The sequence below is a fragment of the Bombina bombina genome, chromosome 3 (genome assembly GCF_027579735.1).
Source record: "Bombina bombina isolate aBomBom1 chromosome 3, aBomBom1.pri, whole genome shotgun sequence".
NCBI classification, from domain to species: Eukaryota; Metazoa; Chordata; class Amphibia; order Anura; family Bombinatoridae; genus Bombina; species Bombina bombina.
The window spans coordinates 415,253,907-415,273,112 of NC_069501.1; the positions used below are offsets into that span (position 1 = coordinate 415,253,907).

The following is a 19,206-nucleotide window of genomic DNA, read 5'->3' on the forward strand; positions in this document are numbered from 1 at the left end:
GCTGTGGACTCTCCCCGTTTTAAGAAGAAAATATAGTTTATGTTAAAGCAATATTTGCACTCAACTGAGTGATACCAGGGCGCGCTTATGTGCACAGGTACTACAAGTGAGATGCAATGCGAATGCGATCTCGTATTCGCATTGCACGGAAGCATTGCACTCACGAGAGCACACTTTCATAGGCTCCAATGGGAGCCTAATTCTCATGCCTTTTCTTAAAGGGACATTTTTTGTTTCAATTCAGTAGTACTAAGTCAATAGTTATCAAGTTATCTGTTTTTTACTACTGTAAGTTATATTACTTGTAAGTTGAAAAAGTTATTTTTACCTTTTGTTACATTGCTGCTAGTAGCTGCTAGTGGACTGGTTTAATTTGCACTTAGGGCTAGATTTATCAAAGCTGAGGTGGACAGGGGCGCGTATTTGCGCCCCTGTACGCCTTAGCTCGCCTGTGGCGGTGCGAGATTACCCGCAGGTAATCACCATTGCACATGAGCGCAATTTTGCGCTTGCGTGCAAACCCGCCCGCACACAGCCAATCACGCGTGGGCAGGAGCTGTCAATCTCCTTGTTCGGACTAAGAGATTAGGCAAGCGGCGGTCTGATGACTGCTGCTTGTTAAATTACGGCGAGCAAGTTCTTGTGAGAACTTGCAGCCGTAGGGCTTTGATAAATCGAGCCCTTAGTGTCTCTTAAAGGGACATTTTTGTTTTCCGCACTAATTTAAGTTAATAGTTTATTAAACAAGTTCTCTGTTTTATTGGGTTTTTTTTTTTACTAAGTTTATTACTTACCTTTAAGAATTATTTTTCTTTTTAACAAAAATGTAGCGCACAAACATTAAATGTATAAATAAAATAATTTCTTAAAAATTACATAGAATGACAAAACTAAACCTAATATAGCTGATTACAGCTTCAAAATTTCAAAAATCTGCACCGTAGCTCAAAAAGAAAATTCTAGTTAAAATTAAAATTTCTAACAAAATTTGTTTGAAATGAATGCGACCATGAATGAAAATGAACTAAAACAAAAATTTCATTTTTAACGAAAAAAAGATTTTGGACAAAACAAATTGTTTCCCCTTGCACATCTCTATTAAAAAATTCTGTAAATTTAGAATGCCTTCAACAATTTTAATGTTAATAGTTAATTTTTATCAAAATGTTACGTGAGTGAACAGAATTTTTTTTAAATCAAATCAATATTTGGGGACCGATTTATCAAATGTCTGGCGGACATGATCTGCTGTAGCGATCATGTCCGCCAGACATTTGATTCACAAAAAAAGGGTCTTTATAAAGACCTCTCAATTGAAACGTGTTGGCTATTGGGCTATCTGGTGAGTGTGTTATATCTTAATAATATAAGCACCTTTATCAGATTCTATTGCACTATTTGTGTACTTTATTTTCGTATAGGTATTTTTTGTGGAACCTATCTACAGAGACACTAAGGAAATCATTGAATATAATTGTCTAACTCTTTTTATGTTAAAGTGAATGTAAATTTTGATGCTTAAAGGGACAGTCTAGGCCAAAATAAACTTTCATGATTCAGACAGAGCATGTCATTTTAAACAATTTTGCTTTGTTCTCTTGGTATTCTTAGTTGAAAGCTTAACCTAGGAGGTTCATATGCTAATTTCTTAGACCTTGAAGGCCACCTCTTTTCAAATGCATTTTAACAGTTTTTCACCACTAGAGGGTGTTAGTTCACGTATTTCATATAGATAACACTGTGCTCGTGCACGTGAAGTTATCTGGGAGCAGGCACTGATTGGCTAAATTGCAAGTCTGTCAAAAGAACTGAAATAAAGGGGCAGTTTGCAGAGGCTTAGATACAAGCTAATCACAGAGGTTAAAAGTATATTATTATAACTGTGTTGGTTATGCAAAACTGGGGAATGGGTAATAAAGGGATTATCTATCTTTTAAAACAATACAAATTCTGGTGTAGACTGTCCCTTTAAGTGCCCGGTTTTTAAAAGTTCGATTAAAAACAGGGTCACTTTAATTCACTTTAATTCATCAAAATTTACATTTCACTCCTGTTGTGAAAAAAACTTATGTTTTAATCTTCACAGCAGCTCCAGCTTCCTACGCAAGCCATTTCTGATGTCAGAAATGATGGATACGTCATCCTCCAATCACAGCTTCCCGGGGAATCAGTGTCTGATTCAACGCTGTGATTGGAGGAAGCCGGATTCCTCATTTTAGACCCAGGAAGAGGCTTTGCAACGGGTGGAGGAAGCTGGAGCTGCTGTGAAGATTAAAAGGTAAGTTTTTTTTCACAACAGGAATGAAATATACATTTTGATGAATTAAAGTGCCGCTGTTTTTAATCAATTTTTTTAAAAAACGGGCACTTTAACATCAAAATTTACATTCACTTTAACTTGTTTTTTTTAGCAAACCACAGGATTTGGATTTTTTACTATATAACCTTTAACCTTGGAAACTGTGAATGCTATCGCTATCAGAGAGCGGCACTAACATTTATTGGTACCTAAGTTTCTTTTGGGGACTTTTTGATATTACGAAATTTAATTTTATGTCATCTTTGCATATATTATGATTTTATTTATTATGTTTGATGAAATAAAGTTTATTTAGTATGAACATTACAGTGTTTTAAGCATCTTTGTGCATCTTCCTATGTTCTATTAACTGAACTGTACACTCCTTTTTTAGGGTAAAGGAGTTTTAGGTTTGGTGACATGGTGTATGTGTTTCATATACAGGATACATACCTTTTACAAGGAATCATAGTGCAGAAAATGAAAGACACATCATTCTTATTTCCCTTCACAACCAGAAGATGTCTAACAGTGCCACTAGCTCAAAATTGGCAGAAACTAGTAGGACCCAGGTAAACCCATTTACTGTCGAAGACTGGTAAGAAGTGGTCTTCATGGAAGACTTGTGGTCAAAAACTCATACCTCCGATGTGGAAACTAGGTCAAGCTACTAAACTATGCACAAAAACACAGGAACTAGGTTGCAGAAAAATGGCACCAGGTGCTCTGAACTGATGAGTTGAAATGTGATATTTTGGGCTGTAGCAGCCAAGGGCTGGATAATGGTAGAAGAATGAGTGTCGGCAGGCAACAGTGAAGAATGGATGATGTTCCTTGCAAGTTCGGAGCTGAATTTCTTCAAATGGAGTTGGGGATTTGGTCAGAGTTAATGGTCTCTTTGATACTGACAGTACAGGCAGATTCTTATCCATAATCAGGGATGCATCTGATTGGCCCAAAATGTATTCTGCTGCATGACAACAACTACAAGTATCTAGCCAAAGTCATTAAGAAAATCTTTTGCACAAAGAAGAACAAGGAATCCTGGAAGTGATGGAATGGCCCCCACAGAGCCCTGATCTCAACATCATTGAGTCTGTCTGGGATTGCATGAAGAAAGAGAAGCAAGACTGCTTAAATCCACAGAAGAACTGTGGTTAGTTATCAAAGATGTTTGGAACAACCTACGTGCAGAGCTCCTAAAAGGGATACTGAACCTACATTTTCTCTTTCATGATTCAGATAGAGCATGCAACTTTTTAATTTACTCCTATTATCAATTCCTCTTTGTTAATTTGGTGTCTTTAAAAGGCAGGAATGTAAGCTTTTTAAAATAACAATACCAAGAGTACAAAGAGGAATTGATAACAGGAGTAAATTAGAAAGTTTCTTAAAATTGCATGCTCTATCTGAATCATTAAAGAGAAAATTTGGGTTCAGTATCCCCTTTAAAAAAACTGTGTCCAAGCATACCTAGAAGAATTTATGCTGTTATGACGACAAAGGGTGGTTATACCAAATATCTTTTTAATTTAGATTTTGTTTCTGTTAACTCACTTTGCATTTTATTAATTAATAAAAAAAAACTAGTAATATTTCTGTTTTTACTTTACAGCATTTTTTCACACATGCCTAAAACTTTTTGACAGCAATATATATATATATATATATATATATATATATGACATCCTCTCTGAGGTTAATGACCTGAGACCTGATGATATTCTATCTAGTATGGATGTGACTATCATATCCTATATGATGGGAATTAACATAGTTGTTATGTGTCTGAATATGTTGGACCACCACCAGAGTTTATCCTTGAACTGCTGACTATTAGCCTTAAATACAAGTATTTCAAGATTGCTTTTACTTACAGCTGACAGGAACAGCCATAGGTTTGAACATGGCCCCACATTTGCAAACGTCTTTATAGAATATATAGAAGAGGAGACACTAAGGGTCTATGAACAGGGGCACATTATTCATTACAAGAGGTGTATAGATGATATCCTCCTGATATGGAGAGACTCTATGGATGATTTGAATGAGTGGACGAATAACATCAACACATCCTCATGCCCAGTCAAACTGAAAGTCATAGCAAGCAGACAACAGATTGACTTCCTAGATTCTCAATCTTCAAAGAAGGAACATCTCTGGGAACTACATTATTTAAGAAAGAAACAGATTGTAATTCCATTTTACACACTAAGAGCTGCCACCCACAATCACTCATCAAGGCCATCCCAAAAGCACAAATGCTCAGGGTCGTACGGAACAACGCCTCTGAAGAGAGATGTTTAAAACAATTAGATGAGATGGAATTAGATGAGATGGAACTGAAATTTGCCAAGAGGGGTTACCGTAATGAGATAATTACCAGAGAATCAATGAGTGACAACCTGGAAACTCCAAGGACAGGTGTTGAACTGCATAAAATGCAACAAAGAGTAAACTTTACAACCACATTTTCACCACAGACAAGAACACTGGGATCAACTTTGAAAGAGAATTGGAACATTGTGAAATCTGATGATAATCTCCTCTTTAGGGACTTTGGGACCCCCAAGAGTTAGATACAAATGGGGGAGAAATCTGAAGGACATTCTCATGAAAACTGATCCATTTAACAGCTATAGCGTGGACGTAAGAATCAGACCCTCCAAATTGGGCTCTTTTCGAGTTGTACCACGTGCCACTCTATGATCCAGGGTGGGAGCTTTAGACACCCCCATACTAATCAACGCTTTAAAATCAAACACCACCTTACATGCACTACAAAGTTTGTGATTTATATGCTTAGTTGCATTTGTGGCCTTTTCTATACTGGGAAAACTTCTGACGACATAAAGAAACGCATGGCAAACTATCAAAGTGCAATACGGACTACACTTGATAAGGGCAAGAGTGACCAACCAGTGGCCAGACACTTCTTACAGCCTGAACACACTGTGAAAGCTCTACACTTTATGCTAATAGACCTCATTCCCCCACTCAGAAAAGGAGGTGACAGAGAAAAACTGTTATTCCAAAAAGAAGCAGAATGGATTTACAAATTAGGGACTATTAACCCCAAATGTCTAATTATGGGTGTGGATTGGCATTGTTTCCTCTAAGATGCATAGTTTTGTTATCTGTTACATTATAGTCCAACCTTCAGATATAGTGATGTTGTAAACTTCTTGTATTCAATTAGTATGGGTTCAAACCAAGAAGAAATCGTTATGTAAATTGAAAGTGCTTTGAGGCCCTGATGAGCTATAATACAACTTGTGATAAGAGATATAGTAGGTAATATAAAATATGTAAAATGAGTTGCTGACTTTAGAAATATGCACATCTTAAAACCAGCTTTGAGATAAAAGGCCACTCATGCTTAAAGTCAAGTTGAATTTTGTGGAACTAATAACAGTAACACAATAAATATAATAGGAGGGTATAGATTAAGTCTTATAAGTTGAAAGGAGTTAAGGGAGCAGAGTACTGTCATTTATATAAGATCATGTCCCTGGAACAGGCTGTATGGAGGGGATCAGGGAGCTACTTTTCGAGAGCAGAGTTAAAGGGATTGGAAAGTCAAAATTAAGCTTGCATGATTCAGATAGAGCCGGTGATTTTAAGACACTTTTAAATTCACTTCTATTTTAAAATGTGCTTTGTTCTCTTAGTATCCCTTGTTAAAAAATGAATACGCACATATCATACACTAGTGGGAGCTGCTGCTAATTGGTGCCTGCACACATTTGTCTCTTGTGATTGGCTAAATAGACATTTTCAGCTCCCTGTCAGTAGTGCAATGCTGTCCCTTCAGCAATGGATAACAAGAGAATGAAGAATATTTGATAATAGAATTAAATTGGAAAGTTGTTTAAAATTGTATGTTCTATCTGAATCATAAAAGACAATTTTGGAGTTTACTATCCCTTTAAAAGTAATAAGTATAATTCTGCGCCAATAATTACTTGGCCCTTTGCTAAGATTACTGAGAGAGGTTGTAACCCTTGTATACACCTTAGATAAAATCCAATATAGTATATAAAATCCCAACAGCAGATCTGGTATCCATAACTTGACAGATATTTATCACGCATATAACAAACTGGAGGAAAATTATATTATCAGTGGTATGTTAGCTGAAACATTCACTTTTGTTTGATTGCCCAGTGGATATTGTATGCAAGGCTTATATGGTGGAATCCTGTCTTAAATGTGTTGGAATTCTGAGTACTAAAATTCTAGATTGCGGGTCATACGCCTGTATATATGTTTGTATATGTCGGATCTCTCCTTATGGTCTTAATTTAACAAAATAAAATATGTATAATCTCCTTTAGAATAATGCGAGCGTGCTGCCTCAGCCGCTGGAAGCACGTCGACTTGATTGAATCAACAAGTTAGAGAGGAGAAAGGGTATTAAGCGAGACACAAACAGGCTCTGACCCAATTATGTTAGTTCCAATCTACTTCTTAACGTAACTTATCTGACAAGTCTATTTAAAGAGTGGTTGAATAAGAAGCATAACTACACCATCTGATAATTAACATAAATATATATAGGTAACTCAAACAAAATATATACACTAATAATATCATCTTGCTTCTGTGTTTGGGATTTGGGGAGTATAGTAGAAGGATTTAGTCTTATCTATTATAAATATAAATAACCATATACAAAGAGTGTCCAGGGTAGTTCATAATAAAGGATATGTTTAGGGGACATTGAAAATTGTCTAATTTTTGGACTTATAAAGGAATCGTTTGGTAGACACTTCAGATCTGTCCTTTTCCCATAATTACCTCACCCTATGCCAGCTCTTTTTTGCAGGATTTTATTTGCAGGGTTTTGAAATGAGCTCACACATCATCTTGGCTGAGAATGATTGCATTGGATAGATGATCTTAATAAGACCCAACTGTGAGTGCGAAGTTTCCCTTAATGTCTGGATCGTGACATCTAGGATGGTACTTTCCTAATCTTGCCTCCTTTAGCAATAGATCGAACCTCCTCTGGTGACGGTATCTCCTTACTTGGCTTGTTGGTGTATTTCCGTTCCTCTGCATTGTTCAGTGGTTGTAAGTGTGCCGCTGCATACAATATATGTGGAGCTAAGGAGCGAAAATGTGGGGTTATCTTTGTGTCGTTCCTTCTCTCACAGGTAGTCAAATGCAACGGGAGTTTTCCAGACCTGATCACCACGTGGGGAGATCTGTTATGTATTTCGCGGAGCTAAGGGAGTTATGCACACTTGCGCTGATGATGTCTCAGAGCTCTGTATTTGCTGGAGATGATAGTTTTCTGATTGCTGATGCTTCGCTAGTGTCAGCACGATTCTTAGGGGTCGAATTATCAAGCTCCGAATGGAGCTTGATGCCCCTGTTTCCGCGTGAGCCTTCAGGTTCGCCGGAAACAGCAGTTATGAAGCCGCGGTCTAAAGACCACTGCTTTATAACATTGTGTGCCTGCTCTGAGGCTGTGGACATCAATCCGCCCGGTCCTATACGATCGGGCTGATTGACACCCCCTGCTAGTGGCCGATTGGATGCAAATCTGCAGTGGGAGGTATTGCACAAGCAGTTCACAAAAACTGCTTGTGCAATGATAAATGCTGACAGCTCATCATGTCCGCTCGCACTTTCATAAATTGGCCCCATAAACTTCTTTGCAGGTCATGAAAGTGCTGGGTTATTAATCACTGAACCCTCTGTTCCCAGATATCTACTGCCTCCATTACAGCTGATCGGCGTTGTTTCATTCAGTTAATTAGTGGTTGTCAGCAATTGAATATAACTGATTTCTCATTTTCCTATGAGAGCATAAAACCTAAACGCAACACATTGTGTAGCCTCTTAACATTTCTTGTTTCTACACTTGTTCTACTTTACAGAGTAGTTTCATTTTTACCCCACCAATCAGGTGCAAATGTATTGAGTGCCTTGTTGCTAATAGTGATAGGAAACAAAGACTGGAGAATACAAACAAAGACATTCCTGTATTGTAGGAAAATATAATAATGAGCTTTTAGACAGATAGTACAACGCAACACAATTATTCAGTTTTTCTAGACCATTGAAAAAAATAATATTTGAATAAGTTCAAAAAAGGTGCAAAATGATTCCGTCCTGCTGCTTACCTTGACATTGTGCATGCACATGAGATTTCCACAGTTATCCAAATACTGTTTTAGGTCACTGTCCTGTGAAGAGAGTAGAAAATAAAGATTTATGGAGATTAGATTATTTCTGAATTTACAGAAACAAATGTAATTATCAACATTAGTATCATAAAAAACATATAAAAGAGGTCTGTTCAATTTAAAGGACCACTAAATGTAGAAGAATTCCATAATTAACAAGTACATAATAAAAAGACAATGATTTAACACCTACTCTGAATTTCAAATAAGCAGTAGATGTTTTTTAAGACAAATTTATTTTTTCTCCCATTTTCCGGCCCCCTGTATCATGTGACAGACATCAGCCAATCACAGACTTGTATATGTATACCCTGTGAGTTTGTGCACACGCTCAGTAGGTGTTTGTTCCCCAGGAAGTGTGCATATAATAAGACTGTGCAAAATTTGATACTGGTTCTTTTTTTCTGGCCTGTAGGAAAATATTAAAAAACAGCTACACTTTACACACAGATTTTGTTTTCTGACAAATTTATTTTTTCTCCCTTTTTCTCCAACATAGGTGTGTCCGGTCCACGGCGTCATCCTTACTTGTGGGATATTCTCTTCCCCAACAGGAAATGGCAAAGAGCCCAGCAAAGCTGGTCACATGATCCCTCCTAGGCTCCGCCTACCCCAGTCATTCTCTTTGCCGTTGTACAGGCAACATCTCCACGGAGATGGCTTAGAGTTTTTTAGTGTTTAACTGTAGTTTTTATTATTCAATCAAGAGTTTGTTATTTTGAAATAGTGCTGGTATGTACTATTTACTCAGAAACAGAAAAGAGATGAAGATTTCTGTTTGTATGAGGAAAATGATTTTAGCAACCGTCACTAAAATCCATGGCTGTTCCACACAGGACTGTTGAGAGCAATTAACTTCAGTTGGGGGAACAGTGAGCAGTCTCTTGCTGCTTGAGGTATGACACATTCTAACAAGACGATGTAATGCTGGAAGCTGTCATTTTCCCTATGGGATCCGGTAAGCCATGTTTATTACGATTGTAAATAAGGGCTTCAAAAAGGGCTTATTAAGACTGTAGACTTTTTTTGGGCTAAATCGATTGATTATTAACACATATTTAGCCTTGAGGAATCATTTTATCTGGGTATTTTGATATAATAATATCGGCAGGCACTGTTTTAGACACCTTATTCTTTAGGGGCTTTCCCAAAGCATAGGCAGAGCCTCATTTTCGCGCCGGTGTTGCGCACTTGTTTTTGAGAGGCATGGCATGCAGTCGCATGTGAGAGGAGCTCGGATACTTAGAAAAGACTTTCTGAAGGCGTCATTTGGTATCGTATTCCCCTTGGGGCTTGGTTGGGTCTCAGCAAAGCAGATACCAGGGACTGTAAAGGGGTTAAAGTTCAAAACGGCTCCGGTTCCGTTATTTTAAGGGTTAAAGCTTCCAAATTTGGTGTGCAATACTTTTAAGGCTTTAAGACACTGTGGTGAAAATTTGGTGAATTTTGAACAATTCCTTCATGTTTTTTCGCATTTGCAGTAAAAAAGTGTGTTCAGTTTAAAATTTAAAGTGACAGTAACGGTTTTATTTTAAAACGTTTTTTGTACTTTGTTATCAAGTTTATGCCTGTTTAACATGTCTGAACTACCAGATAGACTGTGTTCTGAATGTGGGGAAGCCAGAATTCCTATTCATTTAAATAAATGTGATTTATGTGACAATGACAATGATGCCCAAGATGATTCCTCAAGTGAGGGGAGTAAGCATGGTACTGCATCATTCCCTCCTTCGTCTACACGAGTCTTGCCCACTCAGGAGGCCCCTAGTACATCTAGCGCGCCAATACTCCTTACTATGCAACAATTAACGGCTGTAATGGATAATTCTGTCAAAAACATTTTAGCCAAAATGAACACTTATCAGCGTAAGCGCGACTGCTCTGTTTTAGATACTGAAGAGCATGACGACGCTGATATTAATATTTCTGAAGGGCCTCTAACTCAGTCTGATGGGGCCAGGGAGGTTTTGTCTGAGGGAGAAATTACTGATTCAGGGAACATTTCTCAACAAGCTGAACCTGATGTGATTGCTTTTAAATTTAAGTTGGAACATCTCCGCATTCTGCTTAAGGAGGTATTATCCACTCTGGATGATTGTGACAAGTTGGTCATCCCAGAGAAACTATGTAAAATGGACAAGTTCCTAGAGGTGCCGGGGCTCCCAGAAGCTTTTCCTATACCCAAGCGGGTGGCGGACATTGTTAATAAAGAATGGGAAAGGCCCGGTATTCCTTTCGTCCCTCCCCCCATATTTAAAAAATTGTTTCCTATGGTCGACCCCAGAAAGGACTTATGGCAGACAGTCCCCAAGGTCGAGGGAGCGGTTTCCACTTTAAACAAACGCACCACTATACCCATAGAGGATAGTTGTGCTTTCAAAGATCCTATGGATAAAAAATTAGAAGGTTTGCTTAAAAAGATGTTTGTTCAGCAGGGTTACCTTCTACAACCAATTTCATGCATTGTCCCTGTCGCTACAGCCGCATGTTTCTGGTTCGATGAGCTGATAAAGGCGGTCGACAGTGATTCTCCTCCTTATGAGGAGATTATGGACAGAATCAATGCTCTCAAATTGGCTAATTCTTTCACCCTAGACGCCACTTTGCAATTGGCTAGGTTAGCGGCTAAGAATTCTGGGTTTGCTATTGTGGCGCGCAGAGCGCTTTGGTTGAAATCTTGGTCGGCTGATGCGTCTTCCAAGAACAAGCTACTTAACAGCCCTTCCTCAGGATCGGCCTTTCAAGGCAAAAAATAAACCTAATTTTCGTCCCTTTCGTAGAAACGGACCAGCCCAAGGTGCTACGTCCTCTAAGCAAGAGGGTAATACTTCTCAAGCCAAGCCAGCTTGGAGACCAATGCAAGGCTGGAACAAGGGAAAGCAGGCCAAGAAACCTGCCACTGCTACCAAGACAGCATGAAATGTTGGCCCCCGATCCGGGACCGGATCTGGTGGGGGGCAGACTCTCTCTCTTCGCTCAGGCTTGGGCAAGAGATGTTCTGGATCCTTGGGCGCTAGAAATAGTCTCCCAAGGTTATCTTCTGGAATTCAAGGGACTTCCCCCAAGGGGGAGGTTCCACAGGTCTCAGTTGTCTTCAGACCACATAAAAAGACAGGCATTCTTACATTGTGTAGAAGACCTGTTAAAAATGGGAGTGATTCATCCCGTTCCATTAAGAGAACAAGGGATGGGGTTCTACTCCAATCTGTTTATAGTTCCCAAAAAAGAGGGAACGTTCAGACCAATCTTAGATCTCAAGATCTTAAACAAGTTTCTCAAGGTTCCATCGTTCAAGATGGAAACCATTCGAACTATTCTTCCTTCCATCCAGGAAGGTCAATCCTTGACCACGGTGGATTTAAAGGATGCGTATCTACATATTCCTATCCACAAGGAACATCATCGGTTCCTGAGGTTCGCATTCCTGGACAAACATTACCAGTTCGTGGCGCTTCCTTTCGGATTAGCCACTGCTCCAAGGATTTTCACAAAGGTACTAGGGTCCCTTCTAGCTGTGCTAAGACCAAGGGGCATTGCTGTAGTACCTTACTTGGACGACATTCTGATTCAAGCGTCGTCCCTTCCTCAAGCAAAGGCTCACACGGACATTGTCCTGGCCTTTCTCAGATCTCACGGATGGAAAGTGAACGTGGAAAAGAGTTCTCTATCTCCGTCAACAAGGGTTCCCTTCTTGGGAACAATAATAGACTCCTTAGAAATGAGGATTTTTCTGACAGAGGCCAGAAAAACAAAACTTCTAGACTCTTGTCGGATACTTCATTCCGTTCCTCTTCCTTCCATAGCTCAGTGCATGGAAGTGATCGGGTTGATGGTAGCGGCAATGGACATAGTTCCTTTTGCACGCATTCATCTAAGACCATTACAACTGTGCATGCTCAGTCAGTGGAATGGGGACTATACAGACTTGTCTCCGAAGATACAAGTAAATCAGAAGACCAGAGACTCACTCCGTTGGTGGCTGTCCCTGGACAACCTGTCACGAGGGATGACATTCCGCAGACCAGAGTGGGTCATTGTCACGACCGACGCCAGTCTGATGGGCTGGGGCGCGGTCTGGGGATCCCTGAAAGCTCAGGGTCTTTGGTCTCGGGAAGAATCTCTTCTACCGATAAATATTCTGGAACTGAGAGCGATATTCAATGCTCTCAAGGCTTGGCCTCAGCTAGCGAGGGCCAAGTTCATACGGTTTCAATCAGACAACATGACAACTGTTGCGTACATCAACCATCAGGGGGGAACAAGGAGTTCCCTGGCGATGGAAGAAGTGACCAAAATCATTCTATGGGCGGAGTCTCACTCCTGCCACCTGTCTGCTATCCACATCCCAGGAGTGGAAAATTGGGAAGCGGATTTTCTGAGTCGTCAGACATTGCATCCGGGGGAGTGGGAACTCCATCCGGAAATCTTTGCCCAAGTCACTCAGCTGTGGGGCATTCCAGACATGGATCTGATGGCCTCTCGTCAGAACTTCAAAGTTCCTTGCTACGGGTCCAGATCCAGGGATCCCAAGGCGGCTCTAGTGGATGCACTAGTAGCACCTTGGACCTTCAAACTAGCTTATGTGTTCCCGCCGTTTCCTCTCATCCCCAGGCTGGTAGCCAGGATCAATCAGGAGAGGGCGTCGGTGATCTTGATAGCTCCTGCGTGGCCACGCAGGACTTGGTATGCAGATCTGGTGAATATGTCATCGGCTCCTCCTTGGAAGCTACCTTTGAGACGAGACCTTCTTGTTCAGGGTCCGTTCGAACATCCGAATCTGGTTTCACTCCAGCTGACTGCTTGGAGATTGAACGCTTGATCTTATCGAAGCGAGGGTTCTCAGATTCTGTTATCGATACTCTTGTTCAGGCCAGAAAGCCTGTAACTAGAAAGATTTACCACAAAATTTGGAAAAAATATATCTGTTGGTGTGAATCTAAAGGATTCCCTTGGGACAAGGTTAAGATTCCTAGGATTCTATCCTTCCTTCAAGAAGGATTGGAAAAAGGATTATCTGCAAGTTCCCTGAAGGGACAGATTTCTGCCTTGTCTGTGTTACTTCACAAAAAGCTGGCCGCTGTGCCAGATGTTCAAGCCTTTGTTCAGGCTCTGGTTAGAATTAAGCCTGTTTACAAACCTTTGACTCCTCCTTGGAGTCTCAATTTAGTTCTTTCAGTTCTTCAGGGGGTTCCGTTTGAACCCTTGCATTCCGTTGATATTAAGTTATTATCTTGGAAAGTTTTGTTTTTAGTTGCAATTTCTTCTGCTAGAAGAGTTTCAGAATTATCTGCTCTGCAGTGTTCTCCTCCTTATCTGGTGTTCCATGCAGATAAGGTGGTTTTACGTACTAAACCTGGTTTTCTTCCAAAAGTTGTTTCTAACAAAAACATTAACCAGGAGATTATCGTACCTTCTCTATGTCCGAAACCAGTTTCAAAGAAGGAACGTTTGTTGCACAATTTGGATGTTGTTCGCGCTCTAAAATTCTATTTAGATGCTACAAAGGATTTTAGACAAACATCTTCCTTGTTTGTTGTTTATTCCGGTAAACGGAGAGGTCAAAAAGCAACTTCTACCTCTCTCTCTTTTTGGATTAAAAGCATCATCAGATTGGCTTACGAGACTGCCGGACGGCAGCCTCCCGAAAGAATCACAGCTCATTCCACTAGGGCTGTGGCTTCCACATGGGCCTTCAAGAACGAGGCTTCTGTTGATCAGATATGTAGGGCAGCGACTTGGTCTTCACTGCACACTTTTACCAAATTTTACAAGTTTGATACTTTTGCTTCTTCTGAGGCTATTTTTGGGAGAAAGGTTTTGCAAGCTGTGGTGCCTTCCATTTAGGTGACCTGATTTGCTCCCTCCCTTCATCCGTGTCCTAAAGCTTTGGTATTGGTTCCCACAAGTAAGGATGACGCCGTGGACCGGACACACCTATGTTGGAGAAAACAGAATTTATGTTTACCTGATAAATTACTTTCTCCAACGGTGTGTCCGGTCCACGGCCCGCCCTGGTTTTTTTAATCAGGTCTGATAATTTATTTTCTTTAACTACAGTCACCACGGTACCATATGGTTTCTCCTATGCAAATATTCCTCCTTAACGTCGGTCGAATGACTGGGGTAGGCGGAGCCTAGGAGGGATCATGTGACCAGCTTTGCTGGGCTCTTTGCCATTTCCTGTTGGGGAAGAGAATATCCCACAAGTAAGGATGACGCCGTGGACCGGACACACCGTTGGAGAAAGTAATTTATCAGGTAAACATAAATTCTGTTTTCCTGCACCCTGTATCATGTGACAGACATCAGCCAATCACAGACGTATATGTATACCCTGTGAGCTTGTGCACATGCTCAGTAGGATCTTGTTTCCTAGAAAGTGTGAATATAAAAAGACTGTGCAAAATTTGATAATGGAAAGTGTCTTAAAACTGCATGCTCTTTCTCAATCATAATAGTTCATTTTGACTTGAGGGTCCCTTTAATTTACTCATAAACCAAATGTTACAGCTTTGTAGAGTATATTGGTGTTTTAGAAATAAATTCTGATAAAAGTGATGTGAAAGTAAAGAAATAAATACTTATGTTGGAAACTTGTTACAAAAATGATGTCTAAACGTGGGAGAGGTAATACAAATGCATGTGAAGGAGAAATGAAAACAGATGCGCATGTGCACAGTATCCTTATCTTACCAGGTACTCAAAGACAAGGGTGAGCGAGTGTTCTGTGTAGATGATGTCATGCAGTGTTACAATGTTGGCATGCTTCAACTTCTTCAGAAGGGACACTAGAGAAGGAAAGAATCCTGAATTCAGAATAAAATGATGCAGTGATGCTATTACATTTCTTCCAGTAATGAGATCCTGGCTTCTTATATGCGCCTTTCCACCTTATATGTTTCTATATGACTAAATATGCAGCTACCTACTGCTTCATATATTTTATTCTTTTCTATTCCTTCTTTAGCTGTCTTTTGCTAAACCAGCCTTTTAAATACCTTGAATAAAATCCAAACCTCTTCATATTGCCCCTTTGTTAGAGCTGTCCAGGGTTAGGAAAAAAAATTACACAATTACATTGCAGTAATGTGTAGCAGTATCCTTAACCCATTGGTTACCAAGGTGATACAGCCCTCAGTGATGTAAAGTAAACTGAATTAGTGTAAAATAAATGTTTGCTTGCTGTCTATATGCTTATTTTATATTAAAGAAAGCCTGAGTAGTGTAACTACTATGTGAAGAGGAAATAAGCCTGCATCTGTTTTGATGTGTTTAATGCTAGAAGTTAAGGTTGATTACTATTGTCAGCATGACTAATGCTTTTACCTGTAATCAAATTTATATCTGTTAAATATCACGACTCACTGAAACTTCCCACGCATGTGTCCTTAAAAGCCATCTTGTTATCTCTCTCCCTTTGTCCTCCCTACCACTAACACAGTACCTGCCTGGGCCATCTCTCACCCTTTCCCTTTAATCTTCCTTTAGAACAGTACCTGCCTGGGTCATCTCTCACCCTTTCCCTTTAATCTTCCTTTAGAACAGTACCTGCCTGGGCCATCTCTCACCTTTTCCCTTTAATCTTCCTTTAGAACAGTACCTGCCTGGGTCATCTCTCACCCTTTCCCTTTATTCTCCCTCTAACACAGTACCTGCCTAGCTTCCTTTCTTATCCTCTCTCTTTGTCCTCTCTCCATCTAACACAGCACCTATCTGGTTCCTCTGTTACACTCTCTCTTTGTCCTCTCTCCATCTAACACAGCACCTATCTGGCTCCTCTGTTACACCCTCTCTTTGTCCTCTCTCCATCTAACAGAGCACCTATCTGGCTCCTCTGTTACACTCTCTCTTTGTCCTCTCTCCATCTAACACAGCACCTATCTGGCTCCTCTGTTACACTCTCTCTTTGTCCTCTCTCCATCTAACACAGCCCCCACCTGGCTCCTCTGTTACACTCTCTCTTTGTCCTCTCTCCATCTAACACAGCCCCCATCTGGCTCCTCTGTTACACTCTCTTTTTGTCCTCTCTCCATCTAACACAGCACCTATCTGGCTCCTCTGTTACACTCTCTCTTTTTATTCTCTCCATCTAACACAGCCCCCATCTGGTTCCTCTGTTACACTCTCTCTTTGTCCTCTCTCCATCTAACAGAGCGCCTATCTGGCTCCTCTGTTACACTCTCTCTTTGTCCTCTCTCCATCTAACACAGCCCCATCTGGTTCCTCTGTTACACTCTCTCTTTGTCCTCTCTCCATCTAACAGAGCGCCTATCTGGCTCCTCTGTTACGCTCTCTCTTTGTCCTCTCTCCATCTAACACAGCACCTATCTGGCTCCTCTGTTACACTCTCTCTTTGTCCTCTCTCCATCTAACACAGCACCTATCTGGCTCCTCTGTTACACCCTCTCTTTGTCCTCTCTCCATCTAACAGAGCACCTATCTGGCTCCTCTGTTACACTCTCTCTTTGTCCTCTCTCCATCTAATACAGCACCTATCTGGCTCCTCTGTTACACTCTCTCTTTTTCCTCTCTCCATCTAACACAGCCCCCATCTGGCTCCTCTGTTACACTCTCTCTTTGTCCTCTCTCCATCTAACATAACACCTATCTGGCTCTCTTCTTACACCTTCCCTTTGTCCTCTCTAAATCAAACATAGCACCTATCTGGCTCCTCTCTTACACTCTTTCTTTGCCCTCTCTCCATCTAACACAGCCCCCATCTGGCTCCTCTCTTACACTCTCTCTTTGTCCTCTCTCAATCTAACATATAACCTATCTGGCTCCTCTCTTACACTCTCTCTTTGTCCTCTCTCCATCTAACACAGCACCTATCTGGCTCCTCTGTTACACTCTCTCTTTGTCCTCTCTCCATCTAACACAGCCCCCATCTGGCTCCTCTCTTACACTCTCTCTTTGTCCTCTCTCCATCTAACATATAACCTATCTGGCTCCTCTCTTACACTCTCTCTTTGTCCTCTCTCCATCTAACACAGCACCTATCTGGCTCCTCTGTTACACTCTCTCTTTGTCCTCTCTCCATCTAACACAGCCCCCATCTGGCTCCTCTCTTACACTCTCTCTTTGTCCTCTCTCCATCTAACAGACCTATCTGGCTCCTCTCTTACACTCTCTCTTTGTCCTCTCTCCATCTAACACAGCCCCCATCTGGCTCCTCTGTTACACTCTCTCTTTGTCCTCTCTCCATCTAACACAGCACCTATCTGGCTCCTCTGTTACACTCTCTCTTTGTCCTCTCTCCATCTAACACAGCACCTATCTGGCTCCTCTGTTACACTCTCTCTTTGTCCTCTCTCCATCTAACACAGCACCTATCTGGCTCCTCTGTTACACTCTCTCTTTGTCCTCTCTCCATCTAACACAGCACCTATCTGGCTCCTCTGTTACACTCTCTCTTTGTCCTCTCTCCATCTAACACAGCCCCCATCTGGCTCCTCTGTTACACTCTCTCTTTGTCCTCTCTCCATCTAACATAACACCTATCTGGCTCTCTTCTTACACCTTCCCTTTGTCCTCTCTAAATCAAACATAGCACCTATCTGGCTCCTCTCTTACACTCTTTCTTTGCCCTCTCTCCATCTAACACAGCCCCCATCTGGCTCCTCTCTTACACTCTCTCTTTGTCCTCTCTCAATCTAACATATAACCTATCTGGCTCCTCTCTTACACTCTCTCTTTGTCCTCTCTCCATCTAACACAGCACCTATCTGGCTCCTCTGTTACACTCTCTCTTTGTCCTCTCTCCATCTAACACAGCCCCCATCTGGCTCCTCTCTTACACTCTCTCTTTGTCCTCTCTCCATCTAACAGACCTATCTGGCTCCTCTCTTACACTCTCTCTTTGTCCTCTCTCCATCTAACACAGCCCCCATCTGGCTCCTCTGTTACACTCTCTCTTTGTCCTCTCTCCATCTAACACAGCACCTATCTGGCTCCTCTGTTACACTCTCTCTTTGTCCTCTCTCCATCTAACACAGCACCTATCTGGCTCCTCTGTTACACTCTCTCTTTGTCCTCTCTCCATCTAACACAGCACCTATCTGGCTCCTCTGTTACACTCTCTCTTTGTCCTCTCTCCATCTAACACAGCACCTATCTGGCTCCTCTGTTACACTCTCTCTTTGTCCTCTCTCCATCTAACACAGCACCTATCTGGCTCCTCTGTTACACTCTCTCTTTGTCCTCTCTCCATCTAACACAGCACCTATCTGGCTCCTCTGTTACACTCTCTCTTTGTCCTCTCTCCATCTAACACAGCACCTATCTGGCTCCTCTGTTACACTCTCTCTTTTTCCTCTCTCCATCTAACACAGCCCCCATCTGGCTCCTCTGTTACACTCTCTCTTTGTCCTCTCTCCATCTAACACAACACCTATCTGGCTCTCTTCTTACACCTTCCCTTTGTCCTCTCTCAATCTAACATATAACCTATCTGGCTCCTCTCTTACACTCTCTCTTTGTCCTCTCTCCATCTAACACAGCCCCCATCTGGCTCCTCTCTTACACTCTCTCTTTGTCCTCTCTCAATCTAACATATAACCTATCTGGCTCCTCTCTTACACTCTCTCTTTGTCCTCTCTCCATCTAACAGAGCACCTATCTGGCTCCTCTGTTACACTCTCTCTTTGTCCTCTCTCCATCTAACAAAGCCCCCATCTGGCTCCTCTCTTACACTCTCTCTTTGTCCTCTCT

General features: G+C 41.1%; 1 protein-coding gene across 1 annotated transcript in view; it reads right to left on the reverse strand.

Annotated features, from left to right (window-relative positions):
- The window catches only part of CDK18 (cyclin dependent kinase 18), a 455,832-nt gene that overhangs the window by 179,522 nt on the left and 257,104 nt on the right, over nt 1-19,206 (reverse strand). The window contains exons 7-8 of the mRNA XM_053706616.1: nt 15,190-15,284; nt 8,434-8,496 (exon numbers count right to left, since the gene is read on the reverse strand). Of these exons, the coding sequence (XP_053562591.1) occupies nt 8,434-8,496; nt 15,190-15,284 (158 nt within the window). The remainder of the gene's footprint in view (nt 1-8,433; nt 8,497-15,189; nt 15,285-19,206) is intronic.